This window comes from Chlorocebus sabaeus, chromosome 5 (genome assembly GCF_047675955.1).
Source record: "Chlorocebus sabaeus isolate Y175 chromosome 5, mChlSab1.0.hap1, whole genome shotgun sequence".
NCBI lineage: Eukaryota > Metazoa > Chordata > Mammalia > Primates > Cercopithecidae > Chlorocebus > Chlorocebus sabaeus.
The window spans coordinates 45,423,286-45,442,612 of record NC_132908.1 but is presented as its reverse complement, the minus strand read 5'-3'; the positions used below and the strand labels follow the sequence as shown (position 1 = coordinate 45,442,612).

Sequence of the window (19,327 nt, the reverse complement as noted above, 5' to 3'; positions counted from 1 at the left end):
CCCGGCCTTCTTGAATGTATCTTAATCATTTTTTTGCTTTTCAATTCTCCGTAAGTATGACCATTTTCTTCTCTTCTTGCTACCATTTTTACTGAAAGAGGGAAAGAGAAAAAAGTGAGAAGGGCAGCTAAGAAGGTAACAGGGTAGGGAGGAAGGGAAGAAACAGAGAGAGAAAGATCCCATCTGCTTGTGGATTAATGTGAAACTGAATAACTCAACTGCTAGAATCCTGGTTTGAGCGTCAAGATGTCTAAGGTCAAGTCCAATCCCTGTGTGACACTCTCAGTCTCGCCTCCTGGCAATTAAGTTTCCCCAGCTATAAACCCATACATTTACATCCACCAGATTCCCCAAAAGCACTTTGCCCTCATGAAAGAAGTCCGCCCAGGCCTCCAGAACCATCCCTTTACTCTCAACCAACATGGCCACTGTGGGTGACGTCAACTTCCGTCGCCCACACCCACCTCCCTTCCCCTAGGGGGCGGCGAACCTCAATGACGGCTTCGACTGGGGCGCATGCGCGGCGGCAGGGCCCGGCCCGCGGCGGCGGCGGCGGCAAAGGGGCGGAGGGGTTCTCTGCCAGCAGTTGCCAAGCTGCTGCGGTCGTGGCGGGATGGTATAGCCGGGCCTGAGGGCGGGCGGCGGGGTGCGGGCGGGGGCGAGGCGGCCAGGAACGGCCGACGCCGCCTGACTGGCTTGGGAGCAGCGGCAGCAAGCTGAGGGGGCGTCGCCGCCGCCGGCCCCCGGCGCCGCCGCGGGAGGCCGCGCCCGCCATGGCGGCCCGGGCGGTACTGGACGAGTTCACTGCGCCAGCCGAGAAGGCGGAGCTGCTGGAGCAGAGCCGCGGCCGTATCGAGGGCCTATTCGGCGTAAACCTTGCAGTGCTCGGCGCGCTAGGGGCTGAGGAGCCGCTGCCCGCGCGCATCTGGCTGCAGCTCTGCGGGGCGCAGGAGGCGGTGCACAGCGCCAAGGTGAGTCTGGCCGCCGCCCCCGCGCGCCCGCGGCCTGGATCGGTCTGGGTCTCCGGGTGCCCGCTCCTCCCCGCCCCCGTCGTCCTCCGCGATGCGCCGGGGTTGGGAACGCAGTCTCAGGAGTCCGCGAACCTGCCTTCTCGGCTCGCGAGCCATGTGACCTTGCTTAGCGGCTTGATCCCCGGAGCCTTAGTTTCCCCATTTGTAAAGTGGCGCTGACGAAAGTACCTACCTCAGAGGGCTGTCGCAAGGATGAAAGTGGGGGATGTGCATGAAGCGCGGGCATAGCTTGTGGCACGGACCGGGCGCGCTGCGCATGTCGCTTGTTGTTATCTGTTCCCCGGCCACCAGGATGGTACGCAAGGCCTGGTGCTGGGCCCGCAGCCTCGTTATCCACCACCTAAGCCTTTATCCCCCAGCCCCGGGCCTCCACTACTGCTGTTCTGAGCCTTTTTGGGATCTCAGTTCCCCTTGAGAATCGGCAAAAAAAAAAACATTAATAGTAATAAAACGCTCGGAGAATGTCAGAAAGAAAGGATGTATGTTTATTTACCTATTTTTTTCTATTTGAGACAGGGTCTCACTCTGTCACCCACACTGGAGTGCAGTGTGGCGCGATCTCAGTTCACTGCAGCCTCGACTTTCCGGGCTCAAGTGATCCTCCCACCTCAGCCTCCCGAGGAGCTAAGACCGCAGGAGCGCGCCACCACGCCCAGCTCATTTTTTTTGTTGTTGTTTGTTTGTTTGTTTGTTTTGTAGTGACGAGATTTCACTATGTTGCCCGGGCAGGTCTCGAACTCCTGGACTCAAGTCATCCTCCCACCTCTGTCGCCCAAAGTGCTGGGACTACACGCGGGAGCCACGGCGCCCGGCCTGATATTTAATATGTTAAAAAACAGCATTATTCCTTGTATCGATATTACGTACAACTAACATTTACATAACGCTTATAGAACATCAGAGGTTACTTCAGAAGGAATTTGCAGTCCTTAATGGCTTCTAATAAGGTAGATTTTATCCTCCCCACCACCACCCCGCTGTCTTTTTTTTTTTTTTTTTTTTTTTTAATTAACAGCTGGGGAAACTGAAACTCAAAGTGGTGACTCACCTTCTGCCTAAATCAGCATTTCAGACCTCTTCAGTACCTCTATCTACTTCCCTCCCTTTGCAAACCAAAAAGCAACACAGTATGTTCCTCCTCCTAGGTAACCAAGTTTTTCTAGGTTTTTCCATCTCCTAAGTAGGGCAGCAGGATTCAGACCTAAGGAGTTTGTTTCCAGAGCCTTCGTTCTCGATACTTGCCTTTCATACGATGAGCCCTGTCTGCGGGGTGGGCAGGAAGAGCCCTCTTTTTGCATCCTACTTGACAAATGTCAGTGTCCTTGAATCTGAGTAGTCATATCTCCTGATGTTCTTAGATTTAACAAAAAATCGTGAGTGTTTGCTTTAAACATGCTTAGAGGAGACAGGGCATTCAGCTGTATAGTTCTTCACAGCTTAACTTAAAACATTTTAGGCTGGGCGCGGTAGTTTACGCCTGTAATCCTAGCACTTTGGGAGGCCGACGCAGGTGGATCAGGAGATCGAGACCGTCCTGGGTAACACGGTAAAAACCGTGTTCCTCTTGAGATTCGGAAAAAAACCATTAATAGTAATAAAACGCTTGGAGAATGTCAGAAAGAAAGGATGTATGTTTACCTGTTTTTTTCTATTTGAGACAGGGTCTCTGTCATCAGCACTGGAGTGCAGTGGCGTCTCTACTAAAAATACAAAAAATTAGCCTGGCACGGTGTCTCGCGCCTGTAGTCCCAGCTACTCAGGAGGCTGAGGCAGGAGAATCGCTTGAACCCGGAAGGCAGAGGTTGCTGTGAGCCGAGATCGCGCCACTGCACTCCAGTCTGGGCGACAGCGCGAGACTCCCTCTCAAACAAAACAAAACAAAAAGCCAACATTGTAGATGTAGAACCAAGTTTGCTTTCCTGGGCTTAACTTTTTTAGTCAGTTGGATTGCAGACAGCTGGTCTAAGGCGCATTCCCCTTTGTCCATTCTCCCCAGGTATCCAATCTTCTGCACGTCTCAGGGCTTAAACGCTTGACATGATTAAGTCCTGCTTTTTCTTCTGAAAATCTCTTACGTGCATTCGTTCCTTTCCTTTCTATTGTGTTTGCTGCAGTTAAGACTTTCATTACTGTGTGTCCCCTCCCTTGCTCCATTGCCTTTATTCATTCATTGCTCCCTCCCTCCCTGGTTCAATTTGTATTAGAGTAATCCTCCTGCAGAAAGTCATTCTCCTGCCCTGGAACCTACTAGAGCCTCCTGTCACCTGTCTCATTCAGCCTAAACTCCTCCTCTGACTTACATTAATCCAACCCCACTTTATTTTTCCAATGTTCTGGTTTAGCACCTTTCAGCTTAAACCTCCACTGTAGTAGTCTCTGCCTTTGCTGTGCGTTCTGCCTGCTCTGGGTTCTGCTTTTGCTCAAGATTCATCGCAAGCCTGGAGAATGACTCCTTTGCTCTACAGAAGAGCCCTGCTGGTCCTGCCAGACCTTCCCAGTGCCAGTTTTCTTGGCTGTCCTTGCCACACAGTTCAGCCAGGCTGTCTGGGAAAGGTGTGTCTTACAGTTTCTTGCTAGTATGTGCTCCTGCTTGTTGATCTTTGTGATATGTATTACTCATAAGTCAACCCTCCCACTTGTAAGACATTTTTTTTTTTCTCCCCTTGAGACTCATGGGTAAGAGTTGAATGCCACAATCAGGGCTTTTTTGTTCTGAATTTGTTTTAGAGTTTGTTTTACTTTCTTGAAGGAAGAGAAAACCATTATCTTGATTTTAAAAACTAAGAACAGGAAAGCAAATTTGATTCAATGTCTGTAATATTTTAAGTTAGGCTGTGGAAGAGCAGCAGATTTAGAGGAAGGAAGATTTAGAGTAAAAAAGAGTTTTTCAATTATAGCGTCTCTGCTCAAAATAAGATGAGGTGAAGTGTCTTGTGTCCCACCACGTGGTTTACTTGTGTTTTGCCTTTAAAATGTTAATTCACTGCCTTTTGCAAATGATAGAGTAGAGGAGAATGTAGAGCTTAGTTAGGTGGGCCTCCATTGACTGCAGAGGGGTGAAATGGAAACTGCTAGTTGACAGTGATAGTGCCCATGCAGGTTGAAAAACAGGCACTGACTCTGTACCAGTGGCCACTTTTGTTAAAGGGAAGATTTGTTGTAGGAAGCAGTACTTCAGCTGGCCTTTGAAGAGCCAGATATTCCCAGGTACCTGACCTTCCAGAGGTGGTTGTGGAGCAAAGGCCCAGAAAACATGGAGTGTCATGGTAAACGGTATCCAGGTGCTCCTGTGAAAGATGAAGCCTGAGGTACCAAAATGTCAGGCTGAGGTCATTGGACCTTATTTAATAGAGAATCAGTGAGGATTTTGAGAAGCATGGAATCTTCCTGAAACAGAAGACCAACAGTGGAAGGAACATTGTTGCAAGTTAGCCTTGGGCATAAGGGGGGCAGGGGTGGCAAGGTTTTCACAGGGACAGGGCAGCTGTGTGGATGTAGGGATTTAGGGGTCGGTTTTAAGCCAGGTGGCAGGAGGGATGGTTAAGTTGTTTGACCTGTTGACTGGTGGGGCTACCAGCTTGTCAACATTTAAGGAAAACTCTGGTGCCAAGGAGTATACTGACGGTTACCCCTTGACCTCAAGGATCCCGTTGCCTCTTAGGGGAGACAGACATGGGGAAGATACAGTAAAGTGTGATACATATAACAACTGCAATGTGTGCAAGGTGTTTCTGTAGCACAGGAATGGAAGGGTTGCTCTGCCAGCTGGTTTCCTAGGGAGCAGGGAGCTCCTGGCAGAGGGAAGAAGCTGTGCGCAATCACAGGGGCATGAAAGAGGGCAGTTGCGTCACACATCAAAGTGCTTGGGGCCTGCTGCGGAACATGGATTTTACGCTGCAGGTAGTCAGTGAAGAGTCATGGAAGAGTTAGGAGGACATGAGAGATTTACATTTCCACAAATGTCTCAGTGTTTACACCTCTGGACTGGGGCTGCTCAGTGTGGTCTGTTGCTGGTTTTCCATAGTATGAGTACAGAAATTGAGAATAAGGGTTGAGCAACTTTTGTGCAATTTGGCATTAATACAGGGGCTAGAGAGGCAATGTCTAAGAGTGAGAAGAAGTCCTTTTAAGAGGGCAGTGTCCATAGGGGGCCCAAAGAGAGGGGACTGAAGTCAGTGCTGGAAGACATCTTGGAAACAAAGGAGTGTGAGGATTGAATTTCAGAGACGAAAGGGAGGTACTAGCCAGCTGTTGCCTCATTGGCAAATAGAGATTAAAGTGAAGAAACAGAGGTGGGACCCTCCCTGTGAACAGTGGTGGAAAGGGATGAGGTTGAGGAGTGAGACGAGTTAGAATTCTTCTTTTAGGCCAGGCACAGTGGCTCATGCCTGTAATCCCAGCACCCTGGGAGGCTGAGGTGGTCTGATCACCTGAGGTCGGGAGTTCAAGACCAGCCTGACCAACATGGAGAAACCCTGTCTCTACTAACATTACAAAATTAGCCAGGTGGGGTGGCGCATGCCTGTAATCCCAGCTATTCAGGAGGCTGAGGCAGGAGAATTGCTTCAACCAGGGAAATGGAGGTTGCGGTGAGCCAAGATCGCGCCATTGTACACCAGCCTGGGCAACAAGAGCAAAACTCCGTCTCAAGAGAAAAAAAAGAACCCTTCTTTTAGATCAAAGAGCCACAAACTCAGAGTGCTTCATGAGAACCAGGCAGGGAACCTGTGTAGGGAAGTGAGATGGTCAGGAGGAGGGACTGTGATGAACGAAGGCACAGGGCCCTGTTGGAGAGGGCAGATTCCCATGTGTATCGCATTAGTCGGTTACACAGTGGGGCTCAGTGATGTCCAGTGTTCTCATTATCTAAGAGAAGCAAGGAGTCCAGATTTAATTATGTATAACATTGTATTTCTTTAAGTGGCTGCTAATTTACATTTTTAAAATCATACACATCGAATTATGTGAGTAAAATATTTTTAAACTACATATTCGAAAAAACAGTTATATATGCCAAACAAAACATGTCCGGGGACCTGAGCTTTGTTTTTATTTGTTTGTTTATTTATTTTTTTGACCTGAGCTTTGGACTGCCTTTTTGAGACAGGGTCTCCAGGCTAGAGTGCAGTGGTGTGATCTCAGCTCACTGAAACCTCTGCCTCCCAGGCTCAAGCGATCCTCTTAGCCTCCTGAGCAGCTGGGACTACAGGCATGTGCCACCATGCCCATGGTGTATTTTTGTATTTTTGGTAGAGATGGCATCTCACTATGCTGCCCTGGCTAATCTTGAATTCCCGGGCTCAAATGATCCTCCCACCTCAGGATTCCAAAGTGCTAGGATTACAAGCATGAGCCACCATGCCTAGCCCATATGTTTCTAATACTTGAAGAGGGCAGTTGAAGGCTCCAGTGGCATACAGTACAGTCTCAGTGCTAGTTCATCCCCAGAGAGGGAGTGCAAGAGCTCCGAAACAGTGGGATGTGTTAGGTGCAGTGGAACTGCTGCAGACTGAAAACATAAAAAGGACTGGGATGAAGTAAAGACCAAGGAAGGTTAGATAGTATGAACTTACAGTGTCACTTGAGCCAGAAACTCTCAAGTAGGTAATGTTTTCCCCTACTCAAGAGGTTTGTGATGCCAGTACACAAAGATTGGAGGTAAGGGGGTCTGAAGTACAATAGAGCAAGGCACACTGGGGCCCAGGAAATATTTTTGAAGAGGTCAGCCTTGTTCAAGCTAGGACAGGGAAACAGATGAAAGCAGAAAGGGCGGAATGAGCCGCGAGGATTAAGGGAGGGACAAGACCTTCGACCCTGTGCCCTCTGAAACCCAGAGGGTCGTGCACACAGGAAAATTAAGTATTGGAGAATTCTGGAGGTTGTAATCAGAGTAATTTCAGAGCTTGGAATCTTGGATGTAAAGGAATTCTGAGGATGACTCTGAGGGCCAAGGGGTGCCTCGGTAGTTGTGGGTGAGCTGCAAGTGTTCCATACATCTTAGAGAAGTGAGAAAATAGAGGAGATGACAATGTGAAGTATCTGGAGCTAGTGCTATGCTGGGGTCACTGAAGTCCATAGCAAGAAACTGGGTGCTAACAGTCAGTGAAGCCTGGCTGGTTAAGAGATAAAAGAAGTAATTGGAAGTAAATGGCACAGCTGCTTGTTTGGGGTCTCCATGAACTTTTAAGGTGTGGAGTTTGCTGACCACGGCTGCCCATCAGTTGATGCTTAGCTTCAGGCATTACTTGATGGCAGTGAGTAGCCACCCAGAGGCCTACCCCAGTGCCCTAAACAGTACGAGCCTGGAGGACTTAAAGCAGAGTCCTGGGGAGGACTACTTAGTCTTAAAACGTTGAAGTTACAGTACACCCATGAAACTCAGGCAGGCTACCACCCAGTCCATTTTTAATTTGTGAGAAAAAGAGAGGGTGTTTAAGAACAGCTAGTAATTGACCTTTTCCCAGTTTTACTTACGTTTTTATGGAGTAAGGTAAGAATGAAAAAAAAAGTAATTAAAGTAGAAGTGGCTTATTGCAGTACTGACTTCAGAGGGTTCAAGTTGACCAGGTACTGTTTTACTACCCTTTCAGTTAGAAGAGCCTGGTACCTGGTTTCATCTGTGTGTGTGTGAGATAGGATTTGGTTCTGTCACCCGGCTGGAGAGCAATGGTGTAATCTCAGCTCCCTGCAGCCTTGCCCTCCCAGGCTCAAGTGATCCTCCCACATCAGCCTTCTGAGTAGCTGGGACTGTAGGCACGAGCCACCATGCTGGGCTTTTTTTTTTTTTTTTTAAAAAAGAGATGGGGTTTCCTCATGTTGCCCAGGTGGGTTTCATGAATTCTTGAACAATTGATTTTTTCATGAATTCTTGAACAATTGATTTGTTCATGAAGGAAAGAATTCATAGATGTAACACTGGGTAGTGACATGGAGTTTCTGTTTTGATTTTACTAGGAAGAAGGTTGGTGGCCTTTTTGCACTTCCCAGAATATTTTTTACTCACCGTGGTTGTGAAGATCATCTTCTTAAGAAAGAGTGGTTTGTTCAGTCAGTCTCTTCTTAGGGCTAACATTTTGGGGTTATACCAGAATGTCGAAATAAGGGATACTGGTATTGCTTATGCTCGGGTCAGAAGTGATTGTCTGTAGCTTCCTCTTTCTTGTCCATTTCCCAGCCAGTATTGTAGGATTGTAATTAAATCAAGGACCACATCTTGTTCTGTGTTGGCTTTTTATGAAATTGATGTAATCATAGAAGGCTGGCAGTCTTGAGTTTCAAGAACAAAATTGTAGGGGGGATATCCTTACAGTAATTAATTTAAAAACTTTTTGTAAAATCAGTTTTTTGTTGTTGTGTTATTTTTGTTGTTGTTGTTGTTTGTTTTTTGTTTTTTGAGACAGGATCTCACTCTGTCGCCCAGGCTGGAGTGCAGTGGCATGATCTCGGCTCACTGCAACCTCTGCCTTTTGGGTTCAAGTGATTCTCCCACCTCAGCCTCCTGGTTAGCTGGGAGTTCAGGCGTGCGCCACCATGCCCAGCTAATTTTTGTGTTTTTTGGTAGAGACAGGGTTTCACCATGTTGGCCAGGCTGATCTTGAACTTCTGACCTCAAGTGATCTGCCTGCCTTGGCCTCCCAGAGTGGTAGGATTACAGGCATGAGCCACTGCACCTGGCCAAAAATCAGTTTTTCATATGGAAACAACATAAAGGAATTTTTTTGGCTTAAAGAAACTGAATTTAGCTGGGTTGGTGGCATGTGCTTGTAGTCCTAGCTACTTAGGAGGCTGAGGCAGTAGGATTGCTTGAGTCCAGTAGTTCTAAGTCTGTAGTGAGCCATGATTGTACCACTGTACTCCAGCCTGGGTAACAGAGCAAGATCTTGTCTCTTAAAGACAAAAAAAACATAAAATAACAGCTACAAAAAAACACCTTTTTTTAAGAAAGATTCCGGTTTCGTTCGGTCTTAGTGCTGACAGAATTATTAATTTACATTACTTGATGAATAAGAGCTGTAGGAATAAATTCACGTCTGAAAGTATGAAAGTAATTTGTGATTATAGCATCTTTTGATTGAATTACCTACCAGTCTTCTGGGATCTTTATCCATTCTTGAATCAGCACTTTTTTTTTTTTTTAACTTTTTAAATGGTATTATTTTATGTGCAAATAATGAACAGATGTTGTACCCGTAAATTCTACTTTCCAAAAACAGGGGCTTTTAAAAGGAAAACTACATAATAACTTTTAAAAGGCACTGGGATTCCTCTGCTTCTAGATCATTGCTAGGCTAGAAAAATAAAGTTTGTTCTACCAGGAATAACAAGTTAGAACTGAGTATTCTCCAACGTGGAAATTGAAGCATGTGGTGCCATTCCAGCCAAAGATTATTCAGTTCTAATTGCCAACATCCACAACTACCTATCAGAACGATTAAACCAGGTCAAAACAGTCCAGCATAATTAAGCTTCATCAAACAATGCCATTATGCTCTTCTAAGATGCAAATAAACCAAAACAGGAAATACTAAAATCAAAATAATATTTGACACTGTCATACAAACTGTTAGTTCCTTGTTGTATCTGCCTTTCCATAGGATGAATAAAGGGAATATTTGGCTGCAAATAATATTTTATTTTATGTATCTCTAGCCATGATTTTTTTCATTAGTTATTATACAAATGCTGCCTCGTGCCATTTTGGCATAACCATTTATGTCCACAATTCACTTCTATAGTTATAAGTAGAATTTTCATGATTTACATATCTATCAGTGAAGATTTAACACTGAGATGCAAGCTAACATCTGTAATATCTGATGTTTTGTAGATGGCAGTGTAGGAAAGATATATTTTAATCACTTCTCATTTAAGTGATCTTATGTAAAAAATAAATAATTTAGCAGTTCCAGGTATCCAAAGGGCATTTTCAAATGTACATAAAAGAAATGATTACAGAGATTTTTAAGAAGCATCTTCAATATCCGCATCCTCTTGTAACTGCTGTACTGTTTTCTCTTCCAACTGCTTCCCTTTGCCTGCAAGAGGGGCTCGGATAAGGTGTATGTTTTGCTTGACTTCTTTGATATCCTGAACTTTCTGTAGCTCTTTGTTTTTCTTCAATCTGTTCGTTATAAATTTAGCTTGGCATTTCTGTTTGATCTCTTCAACTCTCTTCATTGCTTCAGTAGTTTTATTCCATAGCTTTCACTGGTATTTGATGGTTTCATTTCTATGTTTTTCATATTCAAATGAATTATCCGCTGTAAGCTCTTTGCCACCTGCTTTCCGGAATGCTTTGGTCCATCTAACTTTGCGAGGATTGTGCTTTTTAAAGTTTTTATGAGATTTAGATTTACAAAATCCGAACACCTTGCAATTGTTGCAGATGAACATCATGCCATGGCCAGGATAGATGGGCCCGAACAGAAATAACACTTCTTGATACACATGTTGGACCTGCATGGGTCCCCACCAACCAAATGCCAAGCTTGAGAAGAATCAGCATATTTAATTCACAGTATGTTTCATTCTTGACCCTGGTATTTTTTAAATTAAGAAAATGAAATTGTTAGTTTGTTATAATAGGTAGGTTAATGAAAATTGATATATCTCTATTAGGTAATGAATTTACCTGTAATAATAGAAACCTATACAAAATAAGGGTTTTCTTTCATTTAAAAAGTCTAAATAGGCAGTCCAAGAGTGAGTAATGATTACACACTTTACCCTTATGGTCACAAAATGACCACTGCAGCTCCAGCCATCAGGTCTCTCAAGAAGGAAGGATGGAAGAGGAGGTAACAGTTTTCCAGAAAACCCTAGCAGGTTTCTGCTTACCTCTAGTTGGCTGGAACTATATCATGTGACCACTAGTAGTAAAGCAAGCTATGAAATGTTCAGTTTTACCTAGGCACATCGCTACCCTGAACAAAATATGATTACATTATTTTCCATTTGTTTTAAAAATTTCAATTCCTAAAAAGTGAGCATAAGCCAGCGCGGTGGCTCACGCCTGTAATCCTAACACTTTGGGAGGCTGAAGTGGGCAGATCATGAGGTCAGGAGATCAAGACCATCCTGGTTAACACAGTGAAATCCCATCTCTACTAAAAATACAAAAAAAAAAAAAGTGAGCATATAGCAAGCATTCATTTAACTCATTTGTGAGGGAACCAGCTGGATTGGAAAACTGGTTCAAGGAGCATTGGAGGAAAAGAGTATAGGTGCTGAAAAAACGGTATTAGAATAAGATTGCTAGATTTGGGTGCAAAAACTGGTGAATGTCCTTGTGAGAATGTAGGAATAACTGACTCAGTTTCTCCTGCTTATGCAGACTCTAACATGCTTCTGACACGAGATGTGTGGGAGTTTTCCTCTTAGCCTCTATTTTGCCAAAATTTGTGAAGAAACAACCATACCCCCATTAGCTCCTTAGGAATTCTGACATAGGTTTTAAAAACAGTTGCAGTTACTTGCTTAGGAGTCATCCATGCTTAGTGCAACTGTAGTTGCAGCCCTGGTCCTGTGACCCCGGTATCAGATGGGGATGAGGGGTGGGGGCAGTGGGAATTGAAGTGATATTAGAAAGAAAGGAAAAATTATAGTTGTTAATCCAGTATGCCACTCAGATATACCAGTTCTCCAAGCTTGTACCCTAATTCCATCAACTTTCCTTTCCTAACTTTAGCCTCTGTTAGGACTTCATGAACAGGTTTTGGTTTTACAATACTAGGTAGGGGAAGTGTTTCCCCACCAGACGTAACATCCGTTTCCATAAAACATTCAAGTAAAGGAGATACAGCTTTTTAACTTAAAGCCTATTTGTTACCATTCCAGTTTATATAATCCTGTCAACGCTTACCTTTTCATATTCTCCCAATCTAGTAGCCCTAGTCGGGGCTTTCTTCACCAGTGGATCATAGGACTCCTTATATCAAGGAGTTTCAGGGATTTATCTTCACCACCCCCGAAGGTTTTACCCACTTGTGTGCAGAGGCTCTGAGTCCCCGGCCAGAGGGTAAGCAAAGGGACCCTTGCGCTTTATCAATTTTTGCCTTGATTAATCTCCCTAGGCAATTTCAGATCAGATTTCTCATTGTAATCTTTGCCTTCTGACTTTAAATTTCTCCAGCGTGGGACAAATTGAGCGACCAAGAGGGGCTTCCTTAGACCTACCTTATTTTTCAGTAATGTTGTATTAAATCTTTGTTTGAGTCTCATTAATTTCATTTTATTCATGCCATTTCTTAATAACCAACCTGCTGAGAGGAGTCCTGTGACTCTCCACCTTCTTTTCTTTTTTTGTATCACCCCATCAATGATTTTTTACTCACCTTGTTAATGATCCCGTAAAAATTTTCCTGGAAGGAGTCTTTTGACTCTCCTCCCTGCCTTTTGCCATTCTTTTGTTAATTAATGTTTTTATTCGTGTCTGTAAGACCTAATGAAGCTAAGGAAGCAACCTGATATTGGCTTCCTCAATTTTGTGGTTTTGCAGCAGTAAGGTTATGTGAGGGGTTCCACCCTAAAGGACACCCTTAAGCACAGCACTTACCAATTTCCTGAGAAAAACATCTTAAGCAATTCTTAAAAGACCTGGGAAGCAGGCATATTTGCTGAACGAGTGTCCCAGTCATTTTAAAGCCAGTCCCATAAGGCATGCACATCAGTTGCTTTGTCTGGGATGTTCCACTTGGCATTTATAGAGGGAGTTGGGTAGTCCCCCTTCTCAGGGGAGCCTTTTATCTAGTCCACCAGCCTGGCTGTTTGCTCAGGAATAACGACGTTTGTCTGGATCATGTATAGCCATGTAATTGTTCCATTGTGAGCTATGCATTCTGCATCCACCAAAACTTTTCTCCACTTTGCAGCATTATACAGAAGCTTATGCATGCATAGATTTGTTGCCTCATGTCCACAGCAAGTCAATATGCACAGACACTGGGTTGCAGTAGAAAAAGAGGTTTATTTGTAGGGCCACTAAATGACGAGACATGAGGAAACCTCAACTCTGACTCCCTAAGGGGTTTGGGACGTTAGGGTGTTCAAAGGTTTTGAAGTGGGCCAAAGTGTAGAGATCATTCATTGGTTAGAGTGCAGGGTGAAGTCATGGGACAGGTTGAAGAAGCAGCTGTATTCTCATGCTGATTCTGTTCCTCTCTGGGGGTGGTCAAACCAGTTAGCATTAGCTGTTCTGCTGGAATTTGACATCTGAAAAACATCCTAAGCAATTCTTTTTTTTTTTTTTTTTGAGACGGAGTCTCGCCCTGTGGCCCAAGCTGAGTGCAGTGGCGCAATCTCGGCTCACTGCAAGCTCCGCCTCCCGGGTTCACGCCAATCTCCTGCCTCAGCCTCCTGAGTAGCTGGGACTACAGGCGCCCGCCACGTCGCCTGGCTAGTTTTTTTGTATTTTTTTGCAGAGACGGGGTTTCACTGTGTTAGCCAGGATGGTCTCGATCTCCTGACCTCGTGATCCGCCCGTCTCGGCCTCCCAAAGTGCTGGGATTACAGGCTTGAGCCACCGCGCCCAGCCAAGCAATTCTTAAAAGCCTTATGATTCTAAGGTCAGAAATTTTACCTATAGGAAAATAGGGATGCAAATTTTCAGTGTCTACTGCTACATGACTTTCGGTTACAAGGAAGCAGGTCTAAGTTCAACTTCATTAACGCTTAATTATAACTATCTTTCTGCCCAGAATTCTTGTTAATCCTGTGAGGACAGCTTCATATACTCTAAATTCAGAATCTGTCTTAGTAATGGCTTTTCAGGAGGATGATACCAGTGTATCTGCCCAGTGGGTTCACCTTGCCCTCTGCCTAAACAGAGCTGATTTATCAAGATGGGAATTGCAATAGAGAAAGAGTAATTCACGCAGAGCTGGAGACTGGGGTACTATTACTACTCAAATCAGTTTCTCCAGATTTGGGGATCAGAGTTTTTAAAGATAATTTGGCGGGTAGGGGCTTGGGAAGTGGGGAGTGCTGATTGGTCAGGCTGAAGATGGGGTTGAGTCAGATTGTGGGACTGGGTGGTGTCAGCTGATCCATTGATAGCAGAGTCTGCAAAATATCTCAACCACTGATCTTAGTAATGTTATCCCCAGGAGCAATTTGGTGAAGTTCAGACTCTTGGAGCCAGAAGCTGTATGACCCCTAAACCATCATGTCTAATCTTGTAGCTAATTTGTTAGTCCTGCAAAGGCAGACTGGTCCCCAGACAAGAAGGGGGTCTTTTCGGGAAAGGGCTATTATCAGTTTTGTTTCAGAGTCAAACCATAAACTGAATTCCTTGCCAAGGTTAGTTCCAGCCTACGTCCAGGAGTGAGCAAGGACAGCTCAAATGTTAGAAGCAAGATGGAGTCGGTCAAGTCTGATCTCTTTCACTGCCATAATTTCCTCAGTTACAGTTTTTGCAAAGGCAGTTTCAATCCTTCCCTTTGGGTTTAACAGCACCTTATTCTTAAGGTGTGGGCTATGAAGTTGGGAAAGGGCCGTCAGTCACTCTGCCTTCTTTCTCCTAACCGGGAGTAGTGGGGGAAGGTGTTGACCCCAAAGTGAGGAGTGGAACTGCTTTGCATCTGTCTTGAGTGTACTCACACAGGCCAGGCTGAGATTCCAAGGCTTCATGACAAAGATGTTAGTATTCTCATCTATGGTTTTAGTACAGCATTTAAGCGGACAGTGTACTATAAATACTGAGTTCTAGGGTAAGGAGTGCAAATTCCAGTTTTAAAAAGTAAAGATTTGAAAGCATTAGCTTGGGGCATTGTGGCTCACCAAAATCTAAATTGCAAAGGAAAAAAACTAAAATAAAAACTCAAAAACAATAACAGGCATACTATAGTTTTTGAAACACAATTTTTCTCTCCCAGTCCTTATTTTTATTAGCAACAAATCATGATAGGACTGATTTGTTTGCAAAATAAACTTTAGTTATTATACTTGGCCTGATTTCTTCCATAGAACACAGCAAGAATAATTATTTCTCACATAGGCCTTTTAATTGGCTTTGATGGAATTCAGTTCCATAAGGACAGTTAAGACTTTTTTAAAGCCAAGCCCATCCATGGGTTTATACCCTCAGATAGCTATGAGTTGGGTAAATTCCTCTCCTCTTGAGGTCCCAAGATAACTTGGGGCTCCTGGGCCTGTCAGAAAGTGACATTCTTTACTTACCACAGGTCAGAAACCCTGTATAGGTACTGTGTCAACAAGGTGTAAGGTCAGTTTTCCCAAGGGGCTTTTATTGGCTCTACAAGTCAAGTTTGATTCCTTAAAGAAAAGCACGCCATTCCAGTCAAAGCCTTGGTAAAATAACCAGTTTCTCCAATTGTGTCCTGTTAGAAAAGAAAACATTCTTATTGCACTTATGTAAGTAACTATATCGCCATAAGTTAAAAATACAAATAGTTTCCAAATTCTGGAGAAACTTTTGAGACAGAGTCTCACTGTGTTGCCCAGGCTGGAGTGCAGCGGCACAATCTCGGCTCGCTACAACCTCTGCCCCCTGGGTTCAAGAAATTCTCCTGCCTCCCTAATAGCTGGAATTATAAGTCCTGCACTACAATGCCTGGCTAATTTTTGTACCTTTAGTAGAGATGGGGTTTTTGCCATGTTGGCCAGGCTGGTCTCGAACTCCTGGCCTCAAGTGATCTGCCCGCCTCAGCCTCCCAAAGTGCTGGGATTACAGGCGTGAGCCACCACGCTTGGCTCTGAAAAAACAAAAAGGATCAACTTTTTAAGCAAAAAAAGTGAAGAAAAAGATTACTTCAGTTTTCTGTTCGGTCCATTCAGTTAACTCCTGTTCTGCTTGATATTCATGAATATTTTAGCTATCCCTGAGAGTCCTGAAAGTTTTTTTTTATTTTAATGTCACAGTCTCCAGCATTATTAGAAACTTGCATTCAGGGGCACCTGTTGAAGTTTTATAGCTAATTATAAAACCGTTTTCTGGCCGGGTGCGGTGGCTCAAGCCTGTAATCCCAGCACTTTGGGAGGCCGAGACGGGCGGATCACGAGGTCAGGAGATCGAGACCATCCTGGCTAACACAGTGAAACCCCGTATCTACTAAAAACACAAAAAACTAGCCGGGCGAGGTGGCGGGCGCCTGTAGTCCCCACTACTCGGGAGGCTGAGGCAGGAGAATGGCATAAACCCGGGAGGCGGAGCTTGCAGTGAGCTGAGATCCGGCCACTGCACTCCAGCCCGGGCGACAGAGCAAGACTCCGTCTCAAAAAAAAAAAAAAAAAACCGTTTTCTAAAGAGGATCAAAACAAGACAATTGTCTGTGGATGAAAAAACATTTTAGGGCAGCCACAGTCAGAGACACAATTGGCAAGGAAATTTGTTACCTCTGTGGCACACAATAATTAACATAACAATTGTAATATTATTGATAACATATAGTGAGGCATATCAGAATTATAGGAATCTCATACAGTTTTATAACACATATTAATAATATATTTATATGAATATAACCCAAAGAGAATTAAATACCATTTTATATTTGACAGTGTTTCCTTTGTTGAAAACACTGGATATCAGAAGGGCACAGTGGGTCATACTTACAATCCCAGCACTTTGGGAGGTCGAGGCGGGCAGTTCACTTGAGGCCAGGAGTTGGAGACCAGGCTGGCCAACATGGTGAAACCCCGTCTGTACCAAAAAATACAAAAATTAGCTGGGTGTGGTGGTGTACGCCTATAATCCCAACTACTTGGGAAGCTGAGGCATGAGAATTGCTTGAATCCAGGAGGCAGAGGTTGCAGTGAGCCAAGATTGTGCCACTGCACTCCAGCCTGGGCAGCAGAGCAAGACCTTGTCTCAAAAAAACAGCACTGGATATTCACAAAGTAGAATCCCAGGTCACCATAAGTCGTTCGTTTAACCAAAATGATAACTCACAAATTTTAAAACAGGAAAAACCTTTACTCTGGTAGAGAGGAGACTCAGCTTTCCAAACAATAAGATCCAGTGAAGATGGCATGATGCCAACTGAATTTGTCTTTTCTCTCCACACTGCCCCCTGCCTTTTTTGTAGTTTACTTAAAAGGCAAACAAAAACCTTTTGTTATCTTTTAATGTTACATAAAAATTCTTTTCAAAAGAGAAAACCAGATTTAATGTTTGCATTAGTGCATCTTTAAAATGCTAACGCTAGGTGATTTTTTTTTTTTTTTTTTTTTTGAGACAGAGTCTTGCTCTGTTGCCCAGGCTGGAGGGCAGTGGCACAATCTCAGCTCACTGCAACCTCCGCCTACCGGGTTCAAGCAACTCTTTTGTCTCAGCCTCCTGAATAGCTGGCACTACAGGCGCTGCCACCACACCCAGCTAATTTTTAGTAGAGATGGTGTTTCACCATATTGGTCAGGCTAGTCTCAAACTCCTGACCTCAGGTGATCTGCCTGCCACAGCCTCCCAAAGTGCTGGGATTACAGGCGTGAGCCACCATGCCTAGCCTAAATTTAGTTTAATAGCATTTTACAAATCTATTCAGTTTTAATTAGTTTGACCATAAGGTAAGATTCTTATAAACCTTTTATAACCCTTTACAATATTTTTTTTGTTAAAGAGCAGAACAGTGTTTTAGGAAAACTCCGTTGCACTTTTATTCCAATGTTCAATTTATGGAAAAACAGAATAACACCTCTTTAGCAAATATGTTTACACACATTAATTTTTTATAAACCTTTCACAACTCGTTTAAACCTTTAGATTTTTCCTTCCTCATTTAACACAATCCTTTAACCCTCTAAACTTAGGTGAGAAATTCATATTCCCATGCCTTCTTAAAATCTTTTACCAGAAGTACATTCTACTTTCCTTACACACCTTGTACGTAGAACTGTTTCTTCAGTAGTCTCAAATACATGTTATGCTGTTAACTGTTAGCAACTTTTACTTTCAGTGAAAAACGTGGTTAGTAAGCAATTGTAATTACGTACCAGGTGTGGAGCCTAGAACAGACACCAGTCAGAAGTGCAGATAAGATCTGACTTTCCAGCATAGCCAGGGGACTTGGCTAACTCCACATGTCCCCCAGACTTTACCTAGCTGTAAAGTAGGCAGGTTGTAAAGTCATAGTGGCAGTTTATGAAGTATTTAGGAGACCTGATAACCTTTAAATTGTACAACATTTCTTGCATAAATTCCCTTTCATGAATCCTTTCATGACTTAGACCATCTATGACATACTTGGACTTTCTGACTTGTCCTAACCATCCCTCTCTTTAAACAACCAGTCTTTTAACTTTAGGACAAGAATTTACCATACAGGATTCTTTTATATAAAATACTTTCTTTATGGGGGCTACTTTCACATGTCCCCAGGCCTTACCTAGAATGTAATGGCTCCGAGGTAGGTATATTGAAAATTTTCAAAAGTTAAAGAAGCAGTTTATGACCTTAGAGCATTTAGCAAACCTAATATTTGATCTAATTTAGACGAAACGTCCAAATTTGGAAGATACTTTTATTTACCAGTAATCTTTAAAACTGTTTATTACCAAAAGATTACTGAAGTTATACTAAAGGGCATTAGTTTTAGTTTTTCTGACAAAATGTCTCATTTAAGTGCTTATTTTTCTTTAAGCTAGTTAATCAGAGCTCTTTTATATAAACATCACATACAACACATACACAGACAGAATATCCAGTAGTTGTAACATTTTTCATTTGCCAGTTTCTTAAGTTGGATTACTGGCTTCAGGGCAGAACCCTTCAAGAAACAAGGCTAGGAAAGCATGCAGTTCTTAGGGCCTAAAAAGCAGGCACAGCTGGAAAGCAAAAACATTCTCAAAATTAAGGGTCCCATTTTTATATTGCATCCCGGATTTTCAAAAGGGAAATGCTGTTGGAGAAGATGGTGCAATGTTTTTACCATGCATTTAATTGCCTGGCAACCCAAACCCAGTCAGCCCATTTTATTTTGTTTTTGTTTTTATTTTTGTTTTTTTTTTTTTTTGAGACGGAGTCTTGCTCTGTCGCCCAGGCTGGAGTGCAGTGGCCGGATCTCAGCTCACTGCAAGCTCCGCCTCCCGGGTTTACGCCTTTCTCCTGCCTCAGCCTCCCGAGTAGCTGGGACTACAGGCGCCCGCCACCTCGCCTGGCTAGATTTTTGTATTTTTTAGTAGAGACGGGGTTTCACCGTGTTAGCCAGGATGGTCTCGATCTCCTGACCTCGTGATCCACCCGTCTCGGCCTCCCAAAGTGCTAGGATTACAGGCTTGAGCCACCGCGCCCGGCCTTATTTTTGTTTTTTTTTTGTGATGGAATCTTGCCCTGCCACCCAGGC

At 43.9% G+C, this 19,327-nt stretch overlaps 1 protein-coding gene and 1 pseudogene across 1 annotated transcript in view; one reads left to right on the top strand and one right to left on the bottom strand.

Annotated features, from left to right (window-relative positions):
• The first annotated feature begins 564 nt into the window (after positions 1-564).
• The window catches only part of N4BP1 (NEDD4 binding protein 1), a 75,404-nt gene continuing 56,641 nt past the window's right edge, over positions 565-19,327 (top strand). Inside the window, exon 1 of the mRNA XM_007992590.3 lies at positions 565-971. Within this exon, the coding sequence (XP_007990781.3) occupies positions 774-971 (198 nt within the window). The 5' untranslated portion in view covers positions 565-773. The remainder of the gene's footprint in view (positions 972-19,327) is intronic.
• LOC103232490 (probable ribosome biogenesis protein RLP24 pseudogene) lies at positions 9,438-10,847 on the bottom strand (annotated as a pseudogene).